The following is a 26,531-nucleotide window of genomic DNA, read 5'->3' on the forward strand; positions in this document are numbered from 1 at the left end:
AGGACGGACTCTCCATTGAATTCATAAAGGGACTACCGGATATTTGAATAAAAACAATAGTAGAAATTTTTAATGAATTATGGGACAGGAGCGAGATTTTAAGGAGATGGGAAATAGCACGAATTTACCCAAAATTCAAAAGCAGTGAGGAGGAGGAGGCTAGAAATTATAGGGGGGGAGGTATCACTGCTAGACGTGAGCTATAAATTAATGGCGAAAATAATAGCCGGGAGAATCAGTGAATGGGCAGAGAGCAATAAGGTATATAGAGAAAGTCAAGCAGGCTTTAGAGACAAAAGAGGGACGAGAGAGCACATTTTTGTATTGAACTCGATTGTAAGCAATAAGCTAAAGAGAAAAGAAGGGAAATTGTATTTAGGATTCATTGATTTTAAAAATGCGTTTGACAGAATAGACAGGGATAAAATGTTGGAAAAATTACAAAAGAAGGGGATAAGGGGAAAAATGCTGCAGATAATAAAAACAATTTACAAATCTACGAAGAAATGAAGTAATAACTAGTGAGGGGCTATCAGAGAGTTTCGAGACACATAAGGGAGTAAAGCAAGGGTGTCCGTTAAATCCTAACCTATTTTGTTTGTTCATGGATGATATGAATGAAATTCGGGAAAAGAAAGAAATAGGAGGAGCGGTAGTGGGAGGGAAAAAATTCTATTGTTTAAAGTTCGCGGACGACATTGTAATTGTGGCAAAGGAGGAAGAAATGAGGGAAATGTTGAAAGAAACAGAGATTTACAGTGATGGAATAGGAATGGAAGTTAATACAGACAAAATTAAGATAATGATTTGTTGTGGAGGAAAAATAGGTAAAGAAAAAGTCTTCATACAAAGGCAGATAAGTGGAGGTAGTTAGGTAAGTCAAATACTTGGGGTACTGGTTTACTCAAAAAAATGTGAATACGATAGCTATTCTAAAATCTCAGAAATTACCTCACCTACAATCCTTATTTTCAACTCTTTAGGAACTCCGTAGATCACAACTAATGACGGAGATGGAATCAGAGACCTCAAAAAAAGTTATATACGGAGTTTGGTGATGTTCTATGGAGAATTACTAAAGTTATTTCGATTTGTACATATATGATCTACTTCCTATTTAGGCACGATTTTTTCTGTTACATATATAATTCACTGCCACTTAAGGGGTTAAATATTAATATGTAATAATTTAAATTGGATTTTATAAACAATAAAAATGAATATAAACAGTGCCAGTGGTGAAAAAAAAATTAATATCTACAACTAGCATACGTGCACAAATTTTATAAGTGCCAACAGGAAAGGATACTATCTCCATGTTGAGATCGATTGACAAAGAGAAAATCTTTTAAATCCTTCAATATAACAGCAGTAATATTAAAGGAGATAAAAGGAGATACTTTTTGTCATTTTCTTTGGATAAAAATATAAAAGTTATATAAAAGTTAAGAGGATGTCGGAGTAAAGTGAGTACTGGAGTACTATAAAATATCGTCCGCACTTTTGCAAAGTATAACAAACATGTTACTACCTTCAGAACTGTCAGAAACGGAATATTAAGCGAGTATACGAAATCTATAATATCCTATATTAAACGAGGATTAAACGAATCCTATATACAGGACATTTTGTAACCATTAACACTTTTTAAATAGTTATTTAAGATAAAATATTGAAGTCACCTGTATTCATGAATGATCTAAAGAATAATTTTTTATTTCGTATTTTATGAAAACTTAAAACTAAAAGGATGTAACGAAATTAGTCACAGTTCAACAGCGGTTGAGTTTGCATGGGTCTGTTGGCTATTTCTTTATATGATTGTGTCTTGTATCTACTTCGCTCTTGTATTTATATGCGTTGTTAATTTACTGCTTTTGTGTTCTGTTGAATATTGCATCTGTCAAAGTCCGAGGCTCACAATCAATATGTTACTTCTATTCTCGCAAGAAACTACTGAACATCGATGTTTTTCCTGCCCAACCAAGGCTCTATTAATGTTCCTGATGCTGTTTAATATCCATAATGTAAAGCATACTTTCATAGAAGTTGCGCTAACAAGACATCAAAATTATCAAATGGATCATTTAAAAAATACTGTGGATATATTGTGGGTGCTAAATCTTTATCACCATCCTTAATAGATATGTCTATGGTCGCTTCTGAAAAAGGAGTGGAGACTAATCCAATTAGCTAAGTTAATCTCATTCATGACATGATGTCTACACCTACTTCTCTTTAAGATCAAGTCTCATCTTTAATCTCTAAATGGGATAATATAAGAAACTATTTTGACGCTAAATTTCATAGATTAACTGAGAAAATTTATGGATTAGCTGAGAAGTTTCCTTCAGCAATGAGATATGACTCAATTGAAGCCAAGATCATCTCTCTCCAGCATATCCGCTTCTTATCAAAGTCTTTCCTCGTAGATTGACTCTCAACTCTGCTATTTCTGAACAGTGCGTTCGGATTGATGATATTGATAGTAGAGTTTCCACAATTGAAAATTTAGGTATTAATCTCTCAGTCACTATCGCGGACATTAACGCAGTTACATAATCAACGCAAAAGGGAACGAAATTGTATAGTATGAAATTTTCCTGAAAGGTTGACGATAAAATTAGACCACTCAAGGTTATCTGTAAATTTGATGACGATGCGCAGTGGTTACTACATAATTCCGCAAAATTATTTTGCTCGTATTAAAATTTTAGATGTTGTAACGAAAGCTCATTTGTTAGCCATTTTTAAGGTGGGCAAGTGAGGCGCACTCGCTCATAGCAATCAAGGCGGGAACGGGGGGAAAAGCAAAGAAATGAAAGTGGTTAGGGAATTATACACACAACAAAAATTCGCATTTAAACAAATCTAATTTAAATCAAATCAAAGTCACATTACACTTGAATTTCAAAACCGTACATGAACAACCGCATAATAATAAACCGCATTATAATATGAACTCTTATAATCAACTTTTACAAACTCTTAACCTAATAAACACAACGGTGTTGCGAACACGTCTTAACACTATAGAACAATAGAGAACAAAGAACAAGTTAATTAACTAATCGCGCTTATAAATCTAAACTATATACAGCACGCATCGCCCGACAGATGACCGCCTTGACGACGAACCGTCTTAGCCTACTTAACTAAAAGAGAAAGTCACCCGGCGAGGGATCGCCTGGACGATTTTTTATTTGAACAATTTATGACACGCACCGTAATTAGAGCAGGTAGCCAGTGTGTGTATGCCTTGCTACCTACCTGACGCTTACAATTACACGCTGTGCCATACTGCTGGAGAGAGAGAGAGAGAGAGAGAGAGAGAGAGAGAGAGAGAGAGAGAGAGAGAGAGAGAGAGAGCGAGAGAGAGAGCGAGAGCGAGAGCGAGAGCGAGAGCGAGAGCGAGAGCGAGAGCGAGAGCGAGAGCGAGAGTGAGAGAGAGAACGAGAGAGAGAGAAATTAGTTTGTGAGACTTGACCTTCGATACTGGAACGGGAGGCCTGGCTGCACCCTGCGCACGATGTTGCTGGCCGTCACTGGGCAACTCCTGCCGGCTTCTCCGGGTAGCGTCCCAAGCAGAATTTGCTGGAACAAGGCAGTTGTCCTCAACCCTCTCGGTTCCTCTCGGCTCCTTGGCGGCGTGTGCGTTCGGCCGACCCTTTGTCCTCAACTGCACTTTTCGACTTTTTACCGCTGACCGTCTGATCGACTGGGAACGTTCTTGCTGCTTGCTAGACTCACTACCGTTTGTCTTCCGATCGGCTGGGAGACCTTCTGACTGGCTGCTCGACTTACTACCGTCTGTATCGCTCGTTTTTCTCTCCCGCGATCGACAGCTTCTTCCTCGTTCTTTTTCTCTCCCCACTTGACTTACTTATCAGGCGGCGCGCAACCAATGCGCTAATTGGTTCGCGACGCGCACCTGCCTAATCTTGCGTAGGGCACGCACGCCCCCAACTCTCTCTGTCTCTCTCTCTCTCTCTTTCTAACACCTATATACTCTATCGCCAGCGTAACAGCTTCGGACCGGCTCGGCCTCGCTCGGCAATCTCCGTCGGCTGAAACAAAGACCATGCATTAGGCGCATTCTTAAATTTGTCTAACGGTGGTCACCATGCTTTGCCGAGAGAGAGGGGGAATTGGGGAAAATTCCGACGAGAACGAGCGGAACACTTGCTCTCGTCACAATGTGGTCATGATAGAACATTTGAACAACGTGGGCAACTTAGGCGCAAAATTTCGCAGATTAATGCGAGAGCTCAAGCTGGCGAGACCTCTTTCAAGTTTCTCCTCTGTTTTTTCCTTACTTCCTGCATCTAGTGACATTACCGAACCGATGCTCGATTCACAATCTCTCTCACATATTCTATTGACGATATAAAACATGGCATTTCTCATATTAAACAATCATCTAGTCCCAGTCCTGATAGAACTTCCTCTCTCTTTATTCTTAACTATAGAAATAGTCTAATTTAATCATTATTCACACTTTTTAATTTGTATCTTCGTCAGGGTTCCGTTTCACTTATTTGGAAACGAGATTATAGTATTCCAATCTTTAAAAAACATGATCAAAAACGTAAAATAGTAAATTATCGTCCAATAACAAAGTTAAATATTCTTTCTAAACTATTTGATTATCATATTTCTATTAAATTATCATCTTTCTTTCTCTACGTCATTGATTCAGCTTAACATGGTTTTGTGCCGAACTGGTCAACTATTACAAATCTTACTAAGTTTCTGGAATTTGCAGTCGACTCGCTTGACTTGGATAAACAAGTTGATACAGTTTATATAGCTCCCTTCTGACAACAAAATTATCTATTTATGGTATTTATGGTTCTTTACTCTCTTTGTGTTTATCTTATTCAATAGAGCATAAATATTCCGTTAAATTTCACCACTCCATTTCATATTCATACACTGTATCCTCAGGTGTCGTCTAAGGATCACACCTCAGACCATTATTTTTATTAAAAAATTATATTAATAAAACAAATAAGAACTACTGATCTTGAAAATGTTGTAGCCCATTAAAAGTGACATCTAAATAAAAAAAATACAGTTATAATAAATTGCTCGAACGAAGACAACGTAAATACAATTGAGAAAACACTAACTAAAAAACTATAAAATAATATTAAAATTGAAAAAGAACAAATTAGAAAACCAATAGTTAAGATTACGGGAATCTATAAAACTTTCACAACAAATGAAAGAGATATTGAAACAGACATTATTCAAAGAAATTTTAGTAACTTAGAGGATAAATGTAAAGTCTTACATGTTTCCTCAAGTATAGACTAAAGACAAGTGGTGTATTAATTGAGATAACATCTATCTTATAGAAACATATTAAAAATAACAAAAATAGAATATTCATTGGATGCTAAAACTGTAGTGTTTCACGTCATTCACACGTATCCGTACCATAAGTGTTCAAGGTTCCGCCACAGTGACCATAAATGCAAAAATGAAGTCACTTGCATCAAAGGCGCTGGCAATCATACAGTTGATAAATGAAAATAGTAATACCTCTAAATGCCAAAATTGCTCATTTCACAATGAAAAAAACAATACGAAATATAATATTAATCACACAGCAAACGATAGTTTATTGTGTGAAGTACTCAAAAACCAAATAAAAAAACACATCGAATTAACTGACTATCCGATACAACCTAATTACCAGCGTTACTTTGGTAAGAAAGAGCGCACTATCAATCATCAACAAGTAACAAGCGTACAACGGATAACAGATCGTCAATTAAAACTAACAAGTAGTCCATCATTGTCATCAACATCATTGCCAAAAATAGAAAATGTTAATGTAAATATCAATAATGAAACAATTGTTATTGATCCATGCACTTGAAATAAATATTTAGGACAAGAAAAAGAAACTGTAATATGGATAAATATTAGAAGTATTAATGCCAATTATAATAAACTGCTAACTTTTATTAACAGTCTAAATAATAAACCTGGTATTATTATATGCACAGAAACTTGAAATATTGATTATCACAGGTTTACAAAAGAAAAAAAGTTGATGCCTATTTCACCAGACCATATAACTTTTATGTATTTCGATGCGCTGAACACGAATCCAAGGTCCGTTGATCTCCATCACGTCAGGTTCAAGGTCTTTTGAAGGTCAAATGTATTTAATACAACGGAATTTAAAATTTGACTACGGATTCGGAAAGAGCGGGAAATTTTACGTTCAAATACATATTGTTGGTTTTTTCCAACATGACCTTTGAAGGACATCTAGAGCTCAAACAAATAATAAATAGACCTTATTTGCTTTTTATCCATATGAACTTGTTTTTGAGACGTCCGATGGGCTTCTATTGTATACTGTCATGTATCTTTGTATTCTAAATACAAACCTGGAATCCATTTGACCTCATCCAGTTAGGATCAAGATCATTTCAAGGTTAATTCGTTAATTTTGCACAAAAAAAACAAATATAACCCTAGTCTTTGAACCCTGGTTGCCTTAACCCTCGAGCCCTGCAACTCTCTATGACCTTCGATCTCCGCATCCTAATTTCCTAAAACCCCGAGAACTTGACCTTAAAACGCCTTGAACCAATCCCTCATACCCCCAATTCCATAACCACCGAGCACTTAATCCTAAGACCCGATTCCTCATACTCCAATGTTCTTAACTCCCCAGCACTTAACTCTGAGACATCTTACACCCAATCCCTAATACTACATGTTCCTTAATAACCGAGTCCTATAAACTATAAGCGTGCACCAGCGGCTTCGTCCGACGGTCCTTTTTAGGATAGTTGGATATCCGGTGCAGCAGCGGCTCCGTCCGACGGTCCTTTTCAGGATAGTTGGATATCCGGTGCAGCAGTGGTTCCGTCCAACGGTCCTTTTCAGGATAGTTGGATAGCCGGTGATAATGATTGCTATTTTTGTATAAACACCAAATTTGGATTTAATTCAAGAAACATTCGATATGTGCCTTACACAACTACTTTGTCTGTCACAATGCCAGTCTTAGTAACCGATACCAGTCATGATGAAGATGAAGCAATGGAAATCGATATAAGTGATGAAAACATTACCAAATCTTTGGGGAACACGGACCAAGAAAATGACAAAGAAGATAAAGAAGAAGATGACGCAGAACATGATGAAATGAATGACCGAGAATGTTACGAAGAAGATGACGAAGAAACTGATTGTGATGTTAGTACAACGGGTAACGAGATAACCCTTTCAAAGTTCAATCAGAGTGAACTCAACGATTTGGTAAGAGATTTAGGGCTATCTAAAGGGCAATCGGAACTATTGGCATCACGGCTGAAAGAAAAAGGTTGTTTACACAAAAAAACAAAAGTAACATACTACAGAAACAGAGATGAGCCTTTTCGAAAATATTTTGTTCAAGGTGGTTCTTTGGTATATTGTAGTGATATAGACGGGTTGTTTAGAACATTTGGAGTTGAACATGATCCTAAAGAATGGCGGTTATTTATTGATTCTTCTAAGAGTAGCCTTAAAGCTGTATTACTAAACAATGGGAATAAACTAGCTTCTGTTCCATTGGCTCACTCTACGACAATGGATGAAAATTACGTGAATATGGAATATTTACTTGATAAAATTAATTACGAGTTGTATAAATGGAAAATCTGCACGGATTTAAAAGTTGTCACAATCATTTTGGGACAACAATCTGGTTTTACGACATACCCATGTTTTCTATGTGAATGGGATAGCAGAGCTCGTGAAAAGCATTATGATGTAAAGGAGTGTAAAGTAAATGTAAAGGGATAGTTTTGTTGTAGGGAACAAAAATCTCAAATACAATAAATTGGTTGATCCTGATAAAATAATACTGCCTCCTCTTCATATAAAATTAGGCTTGATTAAACAGCTGGTAAAAGCTTTAAAGAAAAGAGATAGTAAAGCTTTTCAATATCTCTTCTTGAAATTCCCAAAGTTATCCGAAGCAAAACTCAAAGAGGGAATTTTTGATGGACCTCAAATAAGAGAACTCATAAAAGATCTCGAATTCCCGAATAGAATGTCAGAAGATGAACGAAAAGCTTGGCAGAGCTTTATTGACGTTTGTACGAAATTTTTAGGTAACAACAGAGATCAAAATTATAAAGAAATAGTCAACGACTTGGTCGTAAACTACAAAGCTGTTCAATGTCTCATGAGTCTGAAGCTCCACTTTTTAGATTCTCATTTGGACAAATTTCCAGAAAATTTAGGAGATTATAGTGAAGAGCAAGGTGAAAGATTTCATCAAGACATTAAAGAGATGGAAAGGCGCTATCAAGGATTTTGGGATGTCTATATGATGTCAGATTACTGCTGGAACCTTAAGAGGGATACTTCAGTTAAGCACAAGAGAAAAGCGCTGAAAAGAACATTCGATGAAAGATGTAGACCTAGCAAGAAAGCACGTTTAGATTGAAGAGTGGTAGCTTAACAGAGTAAGAGACATAAACCTCGATGTTAAGAAGTACCCTCCATGAGATTATATTAAAAAATGATTGTTTCACCATGACATTGAAATACTTAATATAAATTTCAGAGATTTCCTGATTTTCATACCATTAACTGACTTTAGAAAGTTAGAAGATCTTAAATTTCGATTGGATTTCAATTCGATTTCGAGAATATCAAGGTCGGGGCGTGTAGAATTTGCTATGCCGTGTTTGGGATTTTTTATGCGGTGGTAAAAAGCAAGCGAATCCTCCTATCTAGAACCCTGTTCTCTACTTTACTATTCGGAGAATCCCGGTAGCATTTGAAGTACCCATAGCACGTAAGCATCTGCGTAAGGTGGAAGTTCACTTCTCCGAAGCTCCTCTCCATCCACGCCCTAATGTCGGGAATTGAGCTTCTCGTGCATACGCCTTTACCATCTCTCGAACACCGTTCTCGCCATACCTCTATTGTTCTATCACTCTCCTCCTTGGCTACTTCTACTTTATTTTCGTTTAAGCTTCTGTCATAGATCCTCTTGCGCTCCCTAGCAAGAAGATCTACGGGGATTACACCATCGACAACCAGAATAGCTTCCCTCGAGACCGTCCAGTATGCGCTAGATGTCCTCAAGGCCCCTCGCCTCTGTACGCTCAAAAGCCTTTCGCGATATAGATCGAAGTTCATCGCATCAGGGGTTCATGAAATTAGAATGTGAAGGTCGGGGTTGTAGAGTTGCAGGTTACCGGGCTCGGGGCTGAGAAAATTAAGATATGGAGATCGGAGGTTGAGAGTCCAGGTTTATAGTCACGCAGAGATGCAGGGCTCGAGGGTTAAAGCAACCAGGATTCAAAGACTAGGGTTATATTTGTTTTTTTTTTGTGCAAAATTAACGAATTAACCTTGAAGTGACCTTGATCCTAACTGGATGAGGTCAAATGGATTCCACGTTTGTATTCAGAATACAAAGATACATGACAGTATACAATAGAAGCCCATCGGAGGTCTCAAAAACAAGTTCATATGGATAAAAAGCAAATAAGGTCTATTTATTATTTGTTTGAGCTCTAGATGTCCTTCAAAGGTCATGTTGGAGAAAACCAACAATATGTATTTGAACGTAAAATTTCCCGCTCTTTCCGAATCCGTAGTCAAATTTTAAATTCCGTTGTATTAAATACATTTGACCTTCGAAAGACCTTGAACCTGACGTGATGGAGATCAACGGACCTCGGATTCGTGTTCAGCGCATCGAAATACATAAAAGTTATATGGTCTGGTGAAATAGGCATCAACTTTTTTTCTTTTGTAAACCTGTATTATCTTTCAATATTCAACATTGCAGGCTACAATATATAGTACAATTACAGTAGAATAAATAAATCCGATGGAGTAGTAATATATATCAGAAATGATATGAAAGAAAACACAGAAGTAGTACAACATAACAACCTTAAAATAGTAACCTCTAAGATTACCATAGAAAATAATACCAAGTTACTACTGTCAGCCATATTACAGATAAAATAAACAGCATAAGACTGAATTTTTAATGAACTTAAAATCATTTCTAAGAACTAATACAAGAAACAAAAATACAGTTATTGCTGTCGATTTTAACTTGAAAATACTAAGCGATGACATAATTGATCAAGAATTTCGACAAATCCTATTAGAAAATAGATATAGTCCAGGATTTAGCAGCATTACTCAACCGATCTTAGATCATAACAACAAAGGTTTGCATTGACAACATATACGTAAAATAGGAAAACTCGAGTCACAGGACTTGTCAACTTATTCCCCGTAATGATCATTATACACTTTTAATGTTTCTAGATTGGTTTTGTAAAAATATTGACCCACCAAAACACAACAACAATATTAATTTTCAAAAACTGACAACTACCGCCAAGACTATACATTAGAATGATAGTTCATCTATAACTTATCCGAACATGACAACCAATAAATTAATAGACAACTTATAACATTGGATTAAAAAAGCCTAAACTAACAGCACCACTCCAAAAAACAACAAGTAGATGAAAACAAGAAAATCATGGATAACTAAAACAATACTTCTTTCATGTAAAACTAAAGAAAAACTATAAATTTTGGCTAATGACCCCAAGAACATAGATAAAAAAATTTATAAACAGTATATGAAACACCTGGACAAAGTTATCAATACAGCTAAAGAAAATTTTGATAAAAAGCTGATTGAATCATCTGTAAATAACCCAAGAAGTCTACAGTCAATAATAAATAAAAAATTATGTAAAAATACAATGAAAACGAAAACTATTGATCATATAATTAATAACAAAACAAAAATAACAGATTCAAAAGAAATTACAGATACTATGAACAGATGTTTCTGTAATATAGGTAAGAATCTAAGCAATAAAATTTCTGTTCCACAAAATAACAATATTATCATGTCTACTATGAAACCTACAAGATTACGTGAAATAATAAGTAAAATGAAGAAAAAAATTGGAGAAATAGATAACATCAATACCACTGTCCTAAAAACTTTAATAAACTTCATTACTACACCAATTGTTAATATAATAAATTCTAGCATTGAAATAGAAATTTTGTCAGATGAATTAAAAGAAGCAGTAAGTATACCGATTAACAAAACAGAAGAAAAATACCTACCAACAAATTATAGACTAATACGAGTGTGGTCCGATAAGTACTTAGCTACACCGCCCGATGGCACCACTCTCGCAATAGAAATATTCTATCACGTATTACAACCTTCTCGATGGTTACTGTCAAGATTTCAGCTGGATCGAAGTTGTAGCTTATTTTTGAGAGCGTATGAAAGCAAGTGTGTCCGTTGATTTTTGAAAAATGGAAAAAGAACAGTATCGGTCGGTGATTCGATTCTTGTTTTTGAAAGGGAAATCGCGCAGCGAAATCAAAAAGCGCTTGGATGCTGTGTACGGTGACTCTTCTCCTTCGATGGCGACCGTCAAAAATTGGTTTAACGAGTTTCAACGTGGTCGCACGTCGATTTTTGAAGAGCCACATCCAGGTGCTACGAAAACGGCTACCACGGAGAATAACGTGACATAAATTCACGATCTTGTGTTGGCAGATCGACGATTGAAGGTGCGCGAGATAGCTAAGATCGTAGGCATCTCAATAAACCGCGTGGATCATGTCCTGCATGAAATTTCGGGCATGAGAAAGCTGTCGGCGCAATGGGTGCCGGGTTTGCTCACTCCGGACAACAAGCGCAACCGTAAGACAACTTCAGAGCAATGTCTGACGCTGTTTAAGCGCAATCCGAAGGAGCTTCTGCGTCGTTTCGTGACAGTCGACGAAACATGGATCCACTGGTATACAGCAGAGACCAAGGAACAGTCGAAACAGTGGACTTTACCCGGTGAAAGTGCTCCGAAGAAGGCGAAGACTGCCCCATCGGCCGGAAAGGTGATGGCCACCGTTTTCTGGGATTCACAAGGTGTGATCTACATCGACTACCTGGAGAGGGGCAAAACGGTCACAGGGCTGTACTATGCCGAATTATTGGGCCGATTCGACGTCAAATTGCAGAAAAAACGGCCCCATTTAGCGAAGAAAAAAGTGCTCTTCCACCACGACACCGGCTCACACCTCCGCCGTCGCCATGGCCAAATTGGTCGAATTAGGCTACGAACTGCTGCCCCATCCACCGTATTCTCCAGATTTAGCCCCGTGCGACTTCTTTTTATTTTCAAACTTGAAAAAGTCACTCGCCGGGCAGAAATTTGAGTCGAATGAGGAGGTAATCGCTGCTACGGAAGCCTACTTTTCAGACCTCGAGGAAACGTATTTTTCAGACGGATTAAAGAAGTTGGAGCATCGCTGGGCCAAATGTATCGAACTAAAAGGAGACTATGTTGAAAAATAAAACGCCACTTTTCCAAAATTTTCGTTTTTCTTTTGTAGGCTAAGTACTTATCGGACCATCCTCGTATCACTGATCTTCAATGCTGCTAAGATTTTTGAAAAAATCATTCCTAAAAAGCTTACGAGATTTATATACCATTGCAACTTAATATGAAACAAATAATTTCGTTTCCAAAAAAAACAAAGGAACCAAAGATGCTCTCCAGTATATATCAAATTTGATTTATAAACAACTGAACTCTAGAGATCCCATAGTTATTACCTTTCTCGATCTAGCCAAAGCTTTCGATACAGCTGATCATAAAATTTTACTTGATAAATTATATAATTATGGTATAACAGGAAGTATCCTTGATATAATTGAAAGCTATCTAAGTAAACGAAAACAAAGTGTCAAAATTAATAATATACTCACCAACACTGAGGAAGTTCAGATGGAAGTTCCTCAAGATACAATCCTAGGTCTATTGTTCTTCATAATTTATATAAATGAAATCTTACAAGCCTTGCCAGATAATATAATCTCTCTTTTGATGATAAAACTTGGAAACTGTATGTATGTATGTATTTAATTTGTATGGTCCTTCCGAACATGTTTGAAGCTTTGGTATCTTCTCTTTCATTCGACGAGGGTTAGGTTGAAGAACCATACTTTTTGGTTTTCTGGAAAATTAACGTGTCTAGCTGTCTTATCATAGGTTTCCTTCGTTCGCTGAAAAGCGATACAATGTTGTATCGAGCTGAATCATGTACAGTGTTTAGTTTTTATTGAAATACCTATATATAGCTGTTTTCTGATAATTTTTCTGAAGTAGGAGGGGATTTACGAACAGATCTAATGGAAGTCGTAGATCGGTACCAGTGTACATTTCAGTTGATGTAATTCCAGTTGTAGTGTGGGTCAAAGATCTGAAAGTTGTAACGGGGAATCTCGGCTATGCCGATCTCGTCCGTTTGGCTCTCGCAAATGTCCGTGCGCCGCGCCAGGCTGAGAGTGTGTACGTTTGGTACACACACTCACGCTTGGACTTTTTGTTTACGAGGTGCTGAACACGGGCTAAGCTAACGACTGGAGCGATGCAGATGGCGCAGAAGAAGAGAGAGAGAGAGACCGCTCGAATTGCGAATCGCCGCGGAAAATTCGGGGAGTCTCTGCTAAGCTATAAGCAGATAAAACCGCTATTATTATCGCGCGCGCGGATAAAACCGAAGGTTACGGTTTTTCCAAGTTGGCCACGTGACCTCGTCGACGATCATTCGTTTCGGATACACACCCGGTGCGCGGACGAGTATTGGAGCGTGAAGCTGGGTCGCATCCAGCCGTGTCCCGAAGTATATCCGGCACCGGTGCGTGTGGGTAACTGGCGAGGTGCACGGGTGCGCGCGCGCGGGCAGTCCGGACGTGCTGAAGTACCGAGCAACAAAGAGGCGGCAGAGGTAACAGCAACAACAATCAACGAACGAGAAGACGAGAATGAGGAAGATAGCGACGACAAAAAGCGAGACGGTCAACGAGGAGCACACCAGTGACGTCACGGTGCAGAGCGCTCTAGCCGTCGGAGAGGCTGAAGGTCGAGGTCGGTGCCGTATTTTTCTCTTGTCCTCTCTCTTGCATGTTTGGGCGCGAGCTTATGGCTGGTAGCACGGCAGACCTGCTGGCTACCCGTTGGTAGACTATCGGCGGAAAGTGTTTGTCAGGCATATATTGTTATAATATTTAGTTTTTACAAGGGAATCGGCAGGCTGACCAGCCACCGATTCACCTTCGCGTTCGCGTTTGTTATTGTGCCGATCGTAGTGTATAAGTCCGAGGTCGCCGTATTGTAATTGATTGTTGACAATTAAACGACTAGTGTATTAATCCGCTGTTGTGTTTATTCGCCGCTGTATCACTCCTCATCCCGACTTCGAATCTGTGCGTTTAACGTGTTTATGCTCGATGCGTTATTCAGTCGTGGGAACGTATTTTGCTTCCCGAATCCCCGAATAAATAATTTGTGCGGACGGTCGCGAGCAACCCAGACGGGTACGGCCGGAATTCTCCGTTACAAAGTCAAAAGATACAAGGAAGCCCAACGATCCCAATTTTTTTTATTATTTGTGATGTATTTGGATAAATAATCAAGTATTGCTAAGTTCTGACTTTCTACTTGTCCGTTTGATTGTGAGTGAAGATGTGTTGTTCTTGTTTTTCTAATACCTAAAAAATCAGATAGTTCGTTTACTAATTTAGCGTCAAAATTAGTACCCTAAGTGTGGATTTCCATAGAAACTTCGTATCGACACACAAATTCACAAACAAATACTTCTGCAATAGTTTTTGTTCGCATATTAGAAAGAGGAAAAGCTTCTACTCATTTTGTAAAACAATTAGTTATAACTAAGAGGTATCTATTTCATAAAGAAAAAAATTAGGAAAGAATCTAAAATATCCATTTGGAGTCATTCAAACGGTAATTCTGCATTATAAATTTTTATCTGACTGTGGCCTTTATCAGATGGACCTTTTCAGGGCAACACAAATGGAGCAAGATTTATACCAATGTTCAACATCTTTGTTACAAGATGTCCAATAAAATCTCTTACAAATTTTATCAAAGCTTTTATTTATACAAAAATAACCACCTGAAAAAGAATCATGAGCTTCTTATAAGACGAAGTTCACAAAATCTATGGATACAACTAATTGAAGAACTTCGAATTTTTAATTAGAAGAAATCTATTCCTTATATAAGATATGATCTATAATAATTTTATAGATTCATTTTTTGAAAAAACATCTTTCTACAAGAGTTTTATCCCATTATTTTTGTAATCTAAAATGGTTCTAATGACGTCATCTTGATGTTGAAGATTTCGCCAGATACTCAATGAAGTTTCTTCATAAATAATACAAGCTACGGTATAATTGATGTACGAGAATTGAGTTTCTACTTTAGACCAAGTATAAGCAAGTATAAGATGAATTACTACAGGGTCTCCTGAAAAATTTATCTGCAATAGTATGAAAAACGCCAGTACGATGTAAAATTTGATAATTGTATTGATCGAGTTTTCCTATCCATCTTGCTCATTATCTATTTAAATCTCTAAATGAAAGTAAACATGTTAAAGCAGAATGATCAATTCTGATGAAGAAAAATTGACCGCATAGATAGTGATGAAAATTTTTTACAGGGTCTGTAATTGCTAACAATTCGCGACCACTAACGCAATAATTTCTTTCTTTTTTAGATAGAATACGACTATAATACCCTATAACTACTTCTTTATTATCCTCTGTTGGTAGAGAATGAACCTATGCAATGACCAGAAGCATCGGTATCTAGAAAAAAGGAGAGCCTAAACGAGGAGAAGCTAAAATAGGTGACGAAGATAGAGCCTTTTTAAATTTAAAAATGCAGTTTGGCATTCATTCACCCAAACAAAAGAATCTTTATGATCTGCAAAAATATACAAAGGTTTAGCTATAAAAGAGAACCCGTTGATGAAGCGTAATGAATAGGAGTACAATCTAGTAAAACTTTTAAGTTGGTCTTTATTTACTGGAGTTGGCCGTTGGGTTATCGTTTCAATTTTCTTAGGATCCGTTTTCTTTCCGGATTCAGTCATTATATGGCCAAGATATTCTATTTCACGTTGGAAAAAATTACATTTCTGTTTGTTTAATTTTAAATTTGCCTGCCGAATTTTCAAGAAAACAGTCTTAAGGTTAACTATCATATTATTGAATGATTTAGCCATAACCATGATATCATCGAAATAGATTAAACAAATATCATCAAAAATATTTCAAAGAACTTTTTTCATTGACCGTTCAAAAGTAGCAGGAGCATTACATAATCCGAAAGCCATAACAACAAATTGCCATAAACCGTTACCGATTGAAACAGTAGTTTTTTCCCGATCTTCTTCACGTATTTTGACCTGCCAGCAACCGCTTTTTAAATCTAAAGTGGAAAACCAAGAAATGCCAGCCAATTTGTCTAAGGTTTGATCGATTCTAGGTAAAGGATAAGAATTTTTAACTGTTTTAGAATTTAATTTTCGAAAATCAACGCAAAATCGACACGTACCATCTTTTTTTCGTTTCAATACTACTGGGGAGCACCAATAACTAGAAGATTCTTCAATGACACCTTGATATCGCATGTCTGGAATCATTTTATTAATTTCAGTTTTTAAATGAAACGGAATAGAACGAATCGATTGTTTACTAGGAAAGAAACCTGTTAAATGAATTGCATGCTCAACTAAATTACATCTGTCTGTTAATTATTATTTTCAAAAATATCTTGAAAATCAACAAGAAGTTCTGAAAATTTAATTTTATGAGAAGAAGTCAATTCTTTGGAATTATTACGAGCAAATTTTGTACCTGAGCAGGAAATTCAGTGTCTGATTGTACGAGGATTGCTACTTATATTTTGAGCCTTGGCAATACTAAGTGTTTAGAGGCACCATCTGACGTTTCCAGTGGAAAGTTTGACATTTTTAACCATAACCTTCTTCAGAACATTTTTTCATTTAAGTGCAATTTGTGTTGTTCACAGTAACTTGAAAAATTCATCTCGGGCAAAAAATGGAATTAACTTGTGAGCATTTTCGTGCGATGATTTTCTACGACTTTCGACGTGGGCTATCAAGACAGGAGTGCATCGATCAACTTACTTCGACTTTTGGCGATGAAGCCCCATCCCTTGCCACTGTGAAACGCTGGTATAACGAATTTAATCGTGGCCGCAGTTCGCTCGGGGATGAAAGTCGTGAAGGTCGTCCAAAATCAGTTGTTGTGCCAGAAAACATTGATGCTGTGCACGAACTAATAAAACAAGATCGGCATGTAACATATCGTGAGATTGAGGCATCCTTGGGCATTAGTATGACGAGCATCAATAAGATATTGCATGAACATTTAGCTATAAAAAAGATTTGTTTGCGTTGGATCCCCCATAATTTGACAAAAGCTCAAAAAGATGCTCGGATCAATTGGTGCAAAGAAATGCTCAAAAAATACAATCGCGGTGCATCAAACGCTGTGTATAATATCTACACAGGTGACGAATCTTGGATCTATGCATATGAGCCCGAAACAAAACAGCAATCCACTGTATGGATCTTCCAAGACGAGACGAATCCAACAAAAGTGATTCGTGCGCGAAGCACTTCGAAGCACATGATCGCCTGTTTCTTTGGAATAACTGGACATGTGGCAACTGTACCGTTAGAGCATCGTAGAACAGTGAATTCTGAATGGTACACAACCATTTGTTTGACAGAAGTGCTTGGTGAAATACGAAAAAAGAAGCGACAACGAAGGATCATTCTTCATCATGACAATGCAAGCTCTCACACATCAGCTAAAACAACCTCCTATTTGACTGGCCAAAACGTTGAATTGATGGGTCACCCTCCATACAGCCCTGATTTAGCACCAAATGATTTCTTTTTATTCCCGCATATCAAGAATAAATTGCGTGGACAACGTTTTTCGGCGCCTGAAGAAGCCGTTGATGCATTCAAAAACCATGTTTTGGAGGTACCTCAATCAGAGTGGAAAAAGTGTTACGAAAATTGGTTCGAGCGCATGCAAAAGTGCATTTATCATCATGGAGAATACTTCGAAAAACAATAAAGCCATTTTAGATAATAAATTACTGTCTTTTCATTATTAGGCTCAAAATATAAGTAGCAACCCTCGTACAATCCTAGAGCAAACTTTCTGATCATTGCTGTCTTTAGTCGAACTGGGAATGTCAGAAAAAATGTCACTAATAGAATTTACAATTCCGAAGTTACGAGTTAATTTTACGTATTTAAAAAATCACAACCAAGTATACAATCATCAATAATATCAGCAACATAGACTGCCATCAGAGAAGTTGCAGAAGATGTTAACATATCGATTGGCTCATGCCATAATATTCTTTCAGATGTTTTAGGCATGATACGTGTGTCAGCGAAATTCCTTCTAAAGTTGCTTAATTTTGATCAAAAGAATTGTCGCATGACAATCGCTCGGAGATATTGAATGAAGTCAATGAAGATCCTGATTTTCTCAAAAGGGTTATAACTGGTGATGAATTGTGGGTATGTGGTTATGATATCGAAACTAAAATCCAATCGTCCCAATGGAAGACCCCAGAAGAGCCAACACCCAAAAAAGTACGCCAAGTTCGGTCAAATGTCAAGGTTTTGCTCAATATCTTCTTTGATCACCGTGGCGTGGTGCATCAGGAGTTCTTACCGTATGGACGTACAGTCAATAAACAGTATTATCTTGAAGTTATGCGCCGTTTGCGAGAAGCAATACGAAGAAAACGCCCAGAATTGTGGAAAAACAATTCATCGCTTTTGCATCACGATAATGCACCTGCTTATTTATCGTTGCTTATGAGAGATATTTTGGTCAAAACCAACACCAATCATGCTACAGCCTGATTCAATTCAAGCCAAATTCACCGGATTTGGCTCTCAGTGACTTTTTTTCTTTTCTTAAAACTTAAGAAATCCATGAAAGGACATTGATATTCAACGATTGAGGAGATAAAAACTGCATCGCTGAAAGAACTTAAGGCTATACCTCAAAATGATTATCAAGAGTGCTTCGATGATTGGAAAAAGCACTGGCACAAGAGTATTATACCTATAGCAGGGATTACTTTGAACGGGACAACATAAATATTGACCAATAAATAAATATTTTTGAAAAAACCATAAAGTCACCTTACTTCTTGAACACCCCTCGTATTTATTAAATCAGAAACAGTGTGTATAGAATCAGTACGTCGTATGGACTGATTGGAAAAATAAAATAATAAACTAAGTCTAATAAACAAATGTACTTAGCAACCAAACATTTGAGAGAGATTTTATGAATATATTACAATATATATTCGTACAAATGGCAAGCCAATCCTACTCTTCGCATATAGAATCACGTCTCTGATCCCAAAATAATTTATTCTCCTGTAGGAGGAAGATTTCTAGAAAGTGCAGTGGTTTTTGACCGAGCTACTCAGCGCCTTGGACCCTCAGTCCCCGCTAGATATCAAATGACGCTCGAGGATATATTCCAAGTGATCGACCGGCTTAATACTACCGTAGAAACCACCATCTCTCTAGGCCGGCTCACCAACGCCCTAGAGAAGGTATCAGCCACCTAGTCCGGTGACAAAAATGACGACGTCACAAACAACTGACGCGTATCCGGGAAACCCTCCAGTCCCAACTCTCGCTGACGAAGAAATCAAAGGAGTCGTCCCGGAAGAGTGTTACTAGGAAGCAACCCGGGAATAGTGAGCACCACTGGTGGCAGAAGCCAGGAAGGCTCGCCCCACCCGTATAGCGGCTGTCAAGAGGGAAGATGCGGCTTATGCCAAGGTCCTGGCATTCGCCAAGCGCTATGATCGATATGCCTGGACCTTAGAAGGAGATTTTCTTGAGAAAGTCCAGGACGCCGTCGATCTAGTAACACCAGCATCGCCTGGCTGAGAAAAAGAGAAGATAGGTCGAATTGGAACGAGCGGCCAAGAAAAAAGAGCTAGATAGCAAGGTAGAGTTCGCACTCGCTCCACTACTTTACTTGTCCACCATGCGGCTTTCCGTGAACCGAAAGCTGCACGTCTCTGCGATAATTGAGCTGGGCTCCGCATGGATTTGCTCAATGTGCGCTACGGCAACGTCTACTATTTCACAAGCGTTACAAAGGCGACCAGCTGCCCCAACACCAGCATCCATTGGATATGGAGCAAGGGTTACCTGGCCACGTACTTATACGAGTAGCCATCTCGCCCACATTCATGTTTTACCACTCTCAACGTGCCTCTATATAGAACAGGATAGATATGGCCGCATAAGCGTCGAGGCAAGGCGCGGATCGCGTAGACGTACGCAAACACACATACACGGAACTCTATTTAGGCGGGCTATAAGGAGAGCGCACAGAACAATTTTGTTGATCGACACGAGTACATGTGCATTCCTGTTTCTTCACTCGACTAACCTTAATTCCATCGTGGATTTTTTGTCGTACCACCGAGTTGTGCAATTGTTTTCGGAGCTTGTCTATGCGGTGGGTGCTGGTTTGTTTCTGCTCGTACTCCTCGCCTACTGCGAATCCAGGAGGTGGTTTCTACGTGCGCTTGCCACGAGACCGAGCGTATTGCAGGGATAATACTGTATGTACCAGTCCGAATTCTATCTCTCTCTCCGCTTACACCCATATTTGAGGACCTCTCTCTTTCACTCTACCTCGCTGCTGATACTGCTTGTAATTTTGTTGATACAATATAAATATTATTCACTGCACTATTCCTCTGCGATCTCGCTTCAATTTTTCGCCTTATACCCAAAGATTCCAGTCTACTAACCCCGATGACAAAAGTTCTGGAGAGAATCTGTACCGAGCCTATTAACGTCCGTTTGCAAATTTTCAGCTTGACCTGTCATTTATATCATCGAGGAAAGTCGCTAAAGCGAAACCCCGTTACAACATGTTAAAGTAAATAATTTATAGTACAATAGTAAGTTCTATTTATAAAAGGTTCATGTGGATAACAACTATAAGACAAATTAAGAATGAAAATATGAAAACAGTAAGTTTTTTGAAGAAAATAGGAAGCTACGTTTTAGAAATAAGTTAAAATTATTAATAAATGCTATCTGCAATATTGAAAGTAATATAATCATTTTCATGGTTGGAAGTAAGAAAATGTAAACGTGGAATAAAATAGAAACAAAAAATTTAATTCTGAAGATTTTATTATAACAAGTAAGCAAGTAATCAAAACTAATTATCAAAATATGTAATTCATTAAGTTTTAAGTAATTGAAAAATACACCAATATAAAATTTTTTACTAATACTAATCATCCTTAAATTAATATTTTCAATATTTTTAAATATTCTAATATGAATAAAATTTTAGTAATTTTTGCAGAGTGGTAAGTAACAGTTCAATTATTATTTAATCATTTATTTGTACATGTGTGTGTTTTTATGTGTAAATTTCGAGTTTGGTATCCAAGATTCAATTAATGCAATAAATAATATGAAAATAAAAAATAAAGAGTATACAAAGCACAATAAACAAAGCTAGTGAAATAACTCTTTTATAGTTTTAACAAAAATGACACAATTAATTATTATTAATTAATTTATGAAAAATATATTTTAATAATATTAAATTATAATATACGACTAATACTTTATTTGTATATTAAAATTTTAAAATCACATACCCAATTTTATCATCTTAGATATTAAGAAAAGCATAAGAAATTTTATAATTGTATTTGTTGTATCTGACAGTGAATTTATGTTAAAAAATATATAAAAGATATATTTAATTAAATTACAGTAATATATATAGTCAAATTTAATTTATAAAATAAAGAAAACTAAAGAATATGAAAGTACCACATAAAAATGTATGCTTAGTCATTAGGTTTTTCACTCCATCAATGACTGATTCAAGTGGCCATTGCTGTGTCTTTGTTATTTATAGATACTCAATTCAAAAGAGCAAATAAAACCCATTTATATTAACTATAGGAACTTATTATAATGTTAAAACTTATAATACTATATCAGATGATGCTCAAATATTACCTTCCAATATATAACGATCCTTGTATAGATTTACAAAAATTGAAAATTTGAAAACCTTACTATTTAAAGAGATAATTAAAATTCATCATGATTTACTTCTTAAATATAAATAACACACGCAAAGAATACAATATACAACATATTCATAAGCTACATTTGAATATTATTAAAAATATACTAAATTAATATTTATAAAAAATTTCATTACTCTGAATCAGTGATATTGTTCAAAAAAATATGCAGTTTATTACATATATGAACCATTTACATTAATATGTAACATATTTCTTCATCGTCAATTTAGTGATCAAAAAAAAGGGAAAAGTATTGTCAATCAGACACCATTATCTTTTGCAAAATTATTTATTTCTTTCTAATAATTTTGTCAATATTCTAGATTATGTTTGCTTAGTTTTATAATTATAATTTTTATAATAGTCCTTTAGGCAATATTAAATTTATGAAGAGAATAGTCAAAAATCATTATTTTTTATTTTTCTTTCTTTTTAAAAATCTTATAAATATATTTACATCTATTTGAAAATGAAATTTTACCATTTCAAGATCTAAATTTCAATTTTGATTTTGACCAAAACTTGTAATACTAGAAAATATGAATAGATTTGACATTAAAACCTTTAATGCAATAGCAAATTTTTTCAAGTTTATCAATTTACATGCTATTTAATGATTATTTGACATGTATAAAATACTTGAATGGAAAATAATCTCCAAACATGATTTTAAAATGGTATATGGTAGAAAGATTCTTTATAATAAGCATGAAAAAGTATGACATAATTTTCACTAAAAACACTATGTACAATTGTATATATTATACTTCAAATAAGATATATTTAGATACTGTAAATTACTAAGTTTATTTTATATGTATCAGTAGATACTTGTGAATCTTGTAACTTATAGTAGATAAAATAAAATGAAGTCATTGGAATACAATGGTCATTATTAAAAAAAATATAACGTACACAAAATAATATTAGGTAAACAAAACAATTAATAAAAAAGGAATATCAACAAATTTATATCTATATTAAAACAAGTTTCATATTATTCCAAATATTTTTCATGTATATGTACATAACTATATCATGTAATACAAATATTTGAGTCACTATTGATTTTTATCTCATAACTTTAACTTACATTATGATAAAATAATCACATAGTCCTCTTTATAAATTTAAAAATAAATATTGCTTATTGCCTCAATGAAAAACTTAAAAAATATAATTTAGTTGCTAATTATTTTATCATTTGAATTTTTGAAGTATGTTTGGATATTTTAGACAAAGAATCATGATTAATTTGCTAATTCATGTTATAAATCAAGCAATGAACTCACTGTATGATTAACACCCCACATAAAAACACTAAGTAAAGGTTCATTCGCTCTAAATACTTTAACTTTTTGATGTTTAACACGGAAATGTTTTTTTTTCAATTTACTAAGTCCTCCAGATATTTGAGTTGCACCAGCCATTATTGCATCCTTTTCTTCAAATTTTAGAATGAAAACAACTTTTTTACGTTTTGGATCACCACATGAGTATTCAAAAGACCATTATTAGTCATTTTTCAAAAGACTAATTGAAAAATATAACTTTTTTTGAGTTATTTTATCTATTCTACACTTATATTTATTGATACTTCAAGCATTGTGATAACAATGAAATGAATTTAAGGAAAAAACACTATTTTTTCACTCACTGATTGACTTTTTAAAGATTGTTTATGACACTATATAATATGAAAACCTCAGAATTGCTAACTATAAACAAATCTTTATGTAATCAATCTATATTTATGAATAATACCTTAATATTTAGCGATCTCCAGAATACTTTTTCACAGCCAACTTTTTAAAAAAGTTCTACTTAATATATAGTGTATAAATGTCTCCTTATTTTATGACAATGTATGGAGACGTCATTCGTCATCCATATCATATGGATAGACATAATAAATACGGATAATCGCATAATAAATCAAATTTTCTTTAACTCAAAAGTTTTACTATATATTAATATAATTAAATATGTAATACTATCGTACGTTCTTATTTTAGAAATGTTGAATTAAAGCAGACCTAATCTTAAATCGTTAACAATTATTACTTTTTAAACTCACACTTAACAACAGTACAATATTAGGACGGGAAAAGTTCGCATCAGCGCTCCTCGCGGTCAGAGTCGCAAGCCGTAAGTATAGGATCTTCTGCTACCATCTCATGTAAACAGATAGGAAGGCTGTAAAAGTTATAGATTATTTAATACTAATAAACATTTTTACTCATAACAAAGTATCGAAATCGATGCAAGTTTGATTAAATTATTTAATCACAAAGTATTAAAATGGAATTCATAAAGAAAGCTATGAATTTTTTGAAAAAATTACGATTCTCGAGTATGCACAGACAGCTCACTAAACTTTCATTCAAGCTTAAGATTCAATTGTCATTCACGTTATTGAAAATATGTGCTCTTCGATGAAATTTGTAAGAATATACTTGCATGTACATATATGTACTGTAGGTCTGAGTAGTGCACATACTCTGGCATACATGATACGTATTCATTAGTACTCTGCGCGGCACTTCGAGTTTTCATGATCAATTGAGAGCATCTTGGATAAATAAATTTATTTTGTGTGTTACCTAGATTTTATTTTGGAGCTCGGAGGAATCTATGCCAATGAGAGTGAGTAAATAAATGAATTGTTTAAAAAAAAAGGTTCGACGAGAGATCGTGTAACAAAAGCATTGCGTTTTTTTGTTTACGTGAGTTTAGAGTACGGTGCCGAAAATAAAATTAGAGAACAATTAAGTGCATTCGTGTTGAATAATAGTGCCTTTTTTTAAAGAATAGAAATTAAGTGTTGACAAAATAAGTACAAAAAAATACGATTTCTCCTGTCAGAAATTCAGAGTGAAACATATAAGGAAAATTAGAGCCGGTGATGTTAGAGGAATGCTAGAACAAAGGAAAACGCGAACGCGAGTATTTTATAGCATAACATGATACAAATATTGTACTAAAATGTAAAACAGCATAGTGTCACAAATGACACTTGAACAAAGTAGCTCCATGACACATGGCAGAAATGCGTGAGTGTACGATTTTGAATAGACACCGAACAGTAGCTAAAGTATACAAATGAATCATGTTAGAAAAAGATAAAGTGCACGAGCAGAGTACTTATGGAAAACATTTCAGATAGAGAGATAGAATACGCGTAGTAAACACTGTATAAAGAGGGAGAGCACGCGAATAGAGCGCGCGAGTGGAATAAATTAAAAAAAAGCTCAGAGGACAGACCACCCGTTGTTCAGAATTCTTGCATGCAGACGCATTTTTATGTATGCATATAACATAAAATGTAAAAAATAAATTTTAATTAAAGAAATTCAATTATATTAACACCCACACACATACACAAATACGCGCACGCACGCACACATATATATATATGTAAATTTAACTATATATGTGTATGCGGAGACGCCTTAGATGACTTTTTTCCAGACACTTACTCGTCTTCGACGACTTCTTCCTACTTAGACGACGTTGTCTAAGGCGATCTTGACATAAGAACGGTTTAAACGATTTTCGATAGATAAATGACTTAGACAACTTTCGAAATAAATACCAATAATAAATACAATAAATTAATAAAATTCGAAATAAATACAACTTTCAAAATAATAAATATTCATTTTAGACGACATCATGAAAAATATTGAATAAAAAAAGTCAAAATCAGGATCCTCGAAATAGCATAGGCATTTTTTTCGAAGATTCTGACGTATATGATGAGAGTAATTGGTGATAAAATGCTAATCGAGTTTCCAAACTTTGTACAGACCAAGAATGATGTTGACGCAAATATACTACATGATAATATAGAAAATTGGCTACGAAGTTAGTATTCTTTGAGAGATAGATCTGCTGATCAACTCCATTATACCTGGCACAGGTATATAACAAGGAATTTTACGAAGAATGTTGACGAAAACACTTAAACCTGGAGACGTCTAAACCATATATATTTGGCATATATCTTTTCATGGAGAGTAAAAGATGTCGAAATTTGGTATTTCCGGAGTCGTCTAACAAGGAAACCCCCCCGACCCGACCTCACCGATTTCAATAATCTTTTGATATGTTATAGTTCATCAAAAAATAAGACATACGTATTTTTTTTTATCGGCGGAAAAACACTTTGAGGGGGTGAAAACAACCCTCAAAGTTCACCCCCAAAAATAGATTTTCCAATGTATCTCAGCATCTAATTGATATTTTACGACCAAACAAATTTCATATCACTTCTCATGTGAAAAGCAAACTAGCACATGCAATTCCGACCACAAGGGATGCAATCCTTATTTTTTTTATTTAAAATACTATCTATTTCATGGCTATTTTTATGAAAAAAATTAAAATAACCCGAAAAAAATTGGAAAAAATATTACCCTACATAAAATACAAAAATAAAGTTAATCTAGTCAAGGT

At 35.5% G+C, this 26,531-nt stretch overlaps 1 protein-coding gene across 2 annotated transcripts in view; it reads right to left on the minus strand.

Annotated features, from left to right (window-relative positions):
- The window catches only part of LOC131668500 (phosphatidylinositol 5-phosphate 4-kinase type-2 alpha), a 681,877-nt gene extending 657,880 nt beyond the window's left edge, over positions 1 to 23,997 (minus strand). The window contains exon 1 of one of the 2 annotated variants that reach the window (XM_058942741.1): positions 23,366 to 23,997. In XM_058942741.1, coding sequence (XP_058798724.1) covers positions 23,366 to 23,503 — 138 coding nt within the window. In that variant the 5' untranslated portion in view covers positions 23,504 to 23,997. The remainder of the gene's footprint in view (positions 1 to 23,365) is intronic. The other variant, XM_058942732.1, reaches the window with a different exon arrangement.
- Positions 23,998 to 26,531: the final 2,534 nt, after the last annotated feature.

This window comes from Phymastichus coffea, unplaced genomic scaffold (assembly GCF_024137745.1).
Source record: "Phymastichus coffea isolate CEN01 unplaced genomic scaffold, Cenicafe_Pcof_1.1 PCOF00006, whole genome shotgun sequence".
NCBI lineage: Eukaryota > Metazoa > Arthropoda > Insecta > Hymenoptera > Eulophidae > Phymastichus > Phymastichus coffea.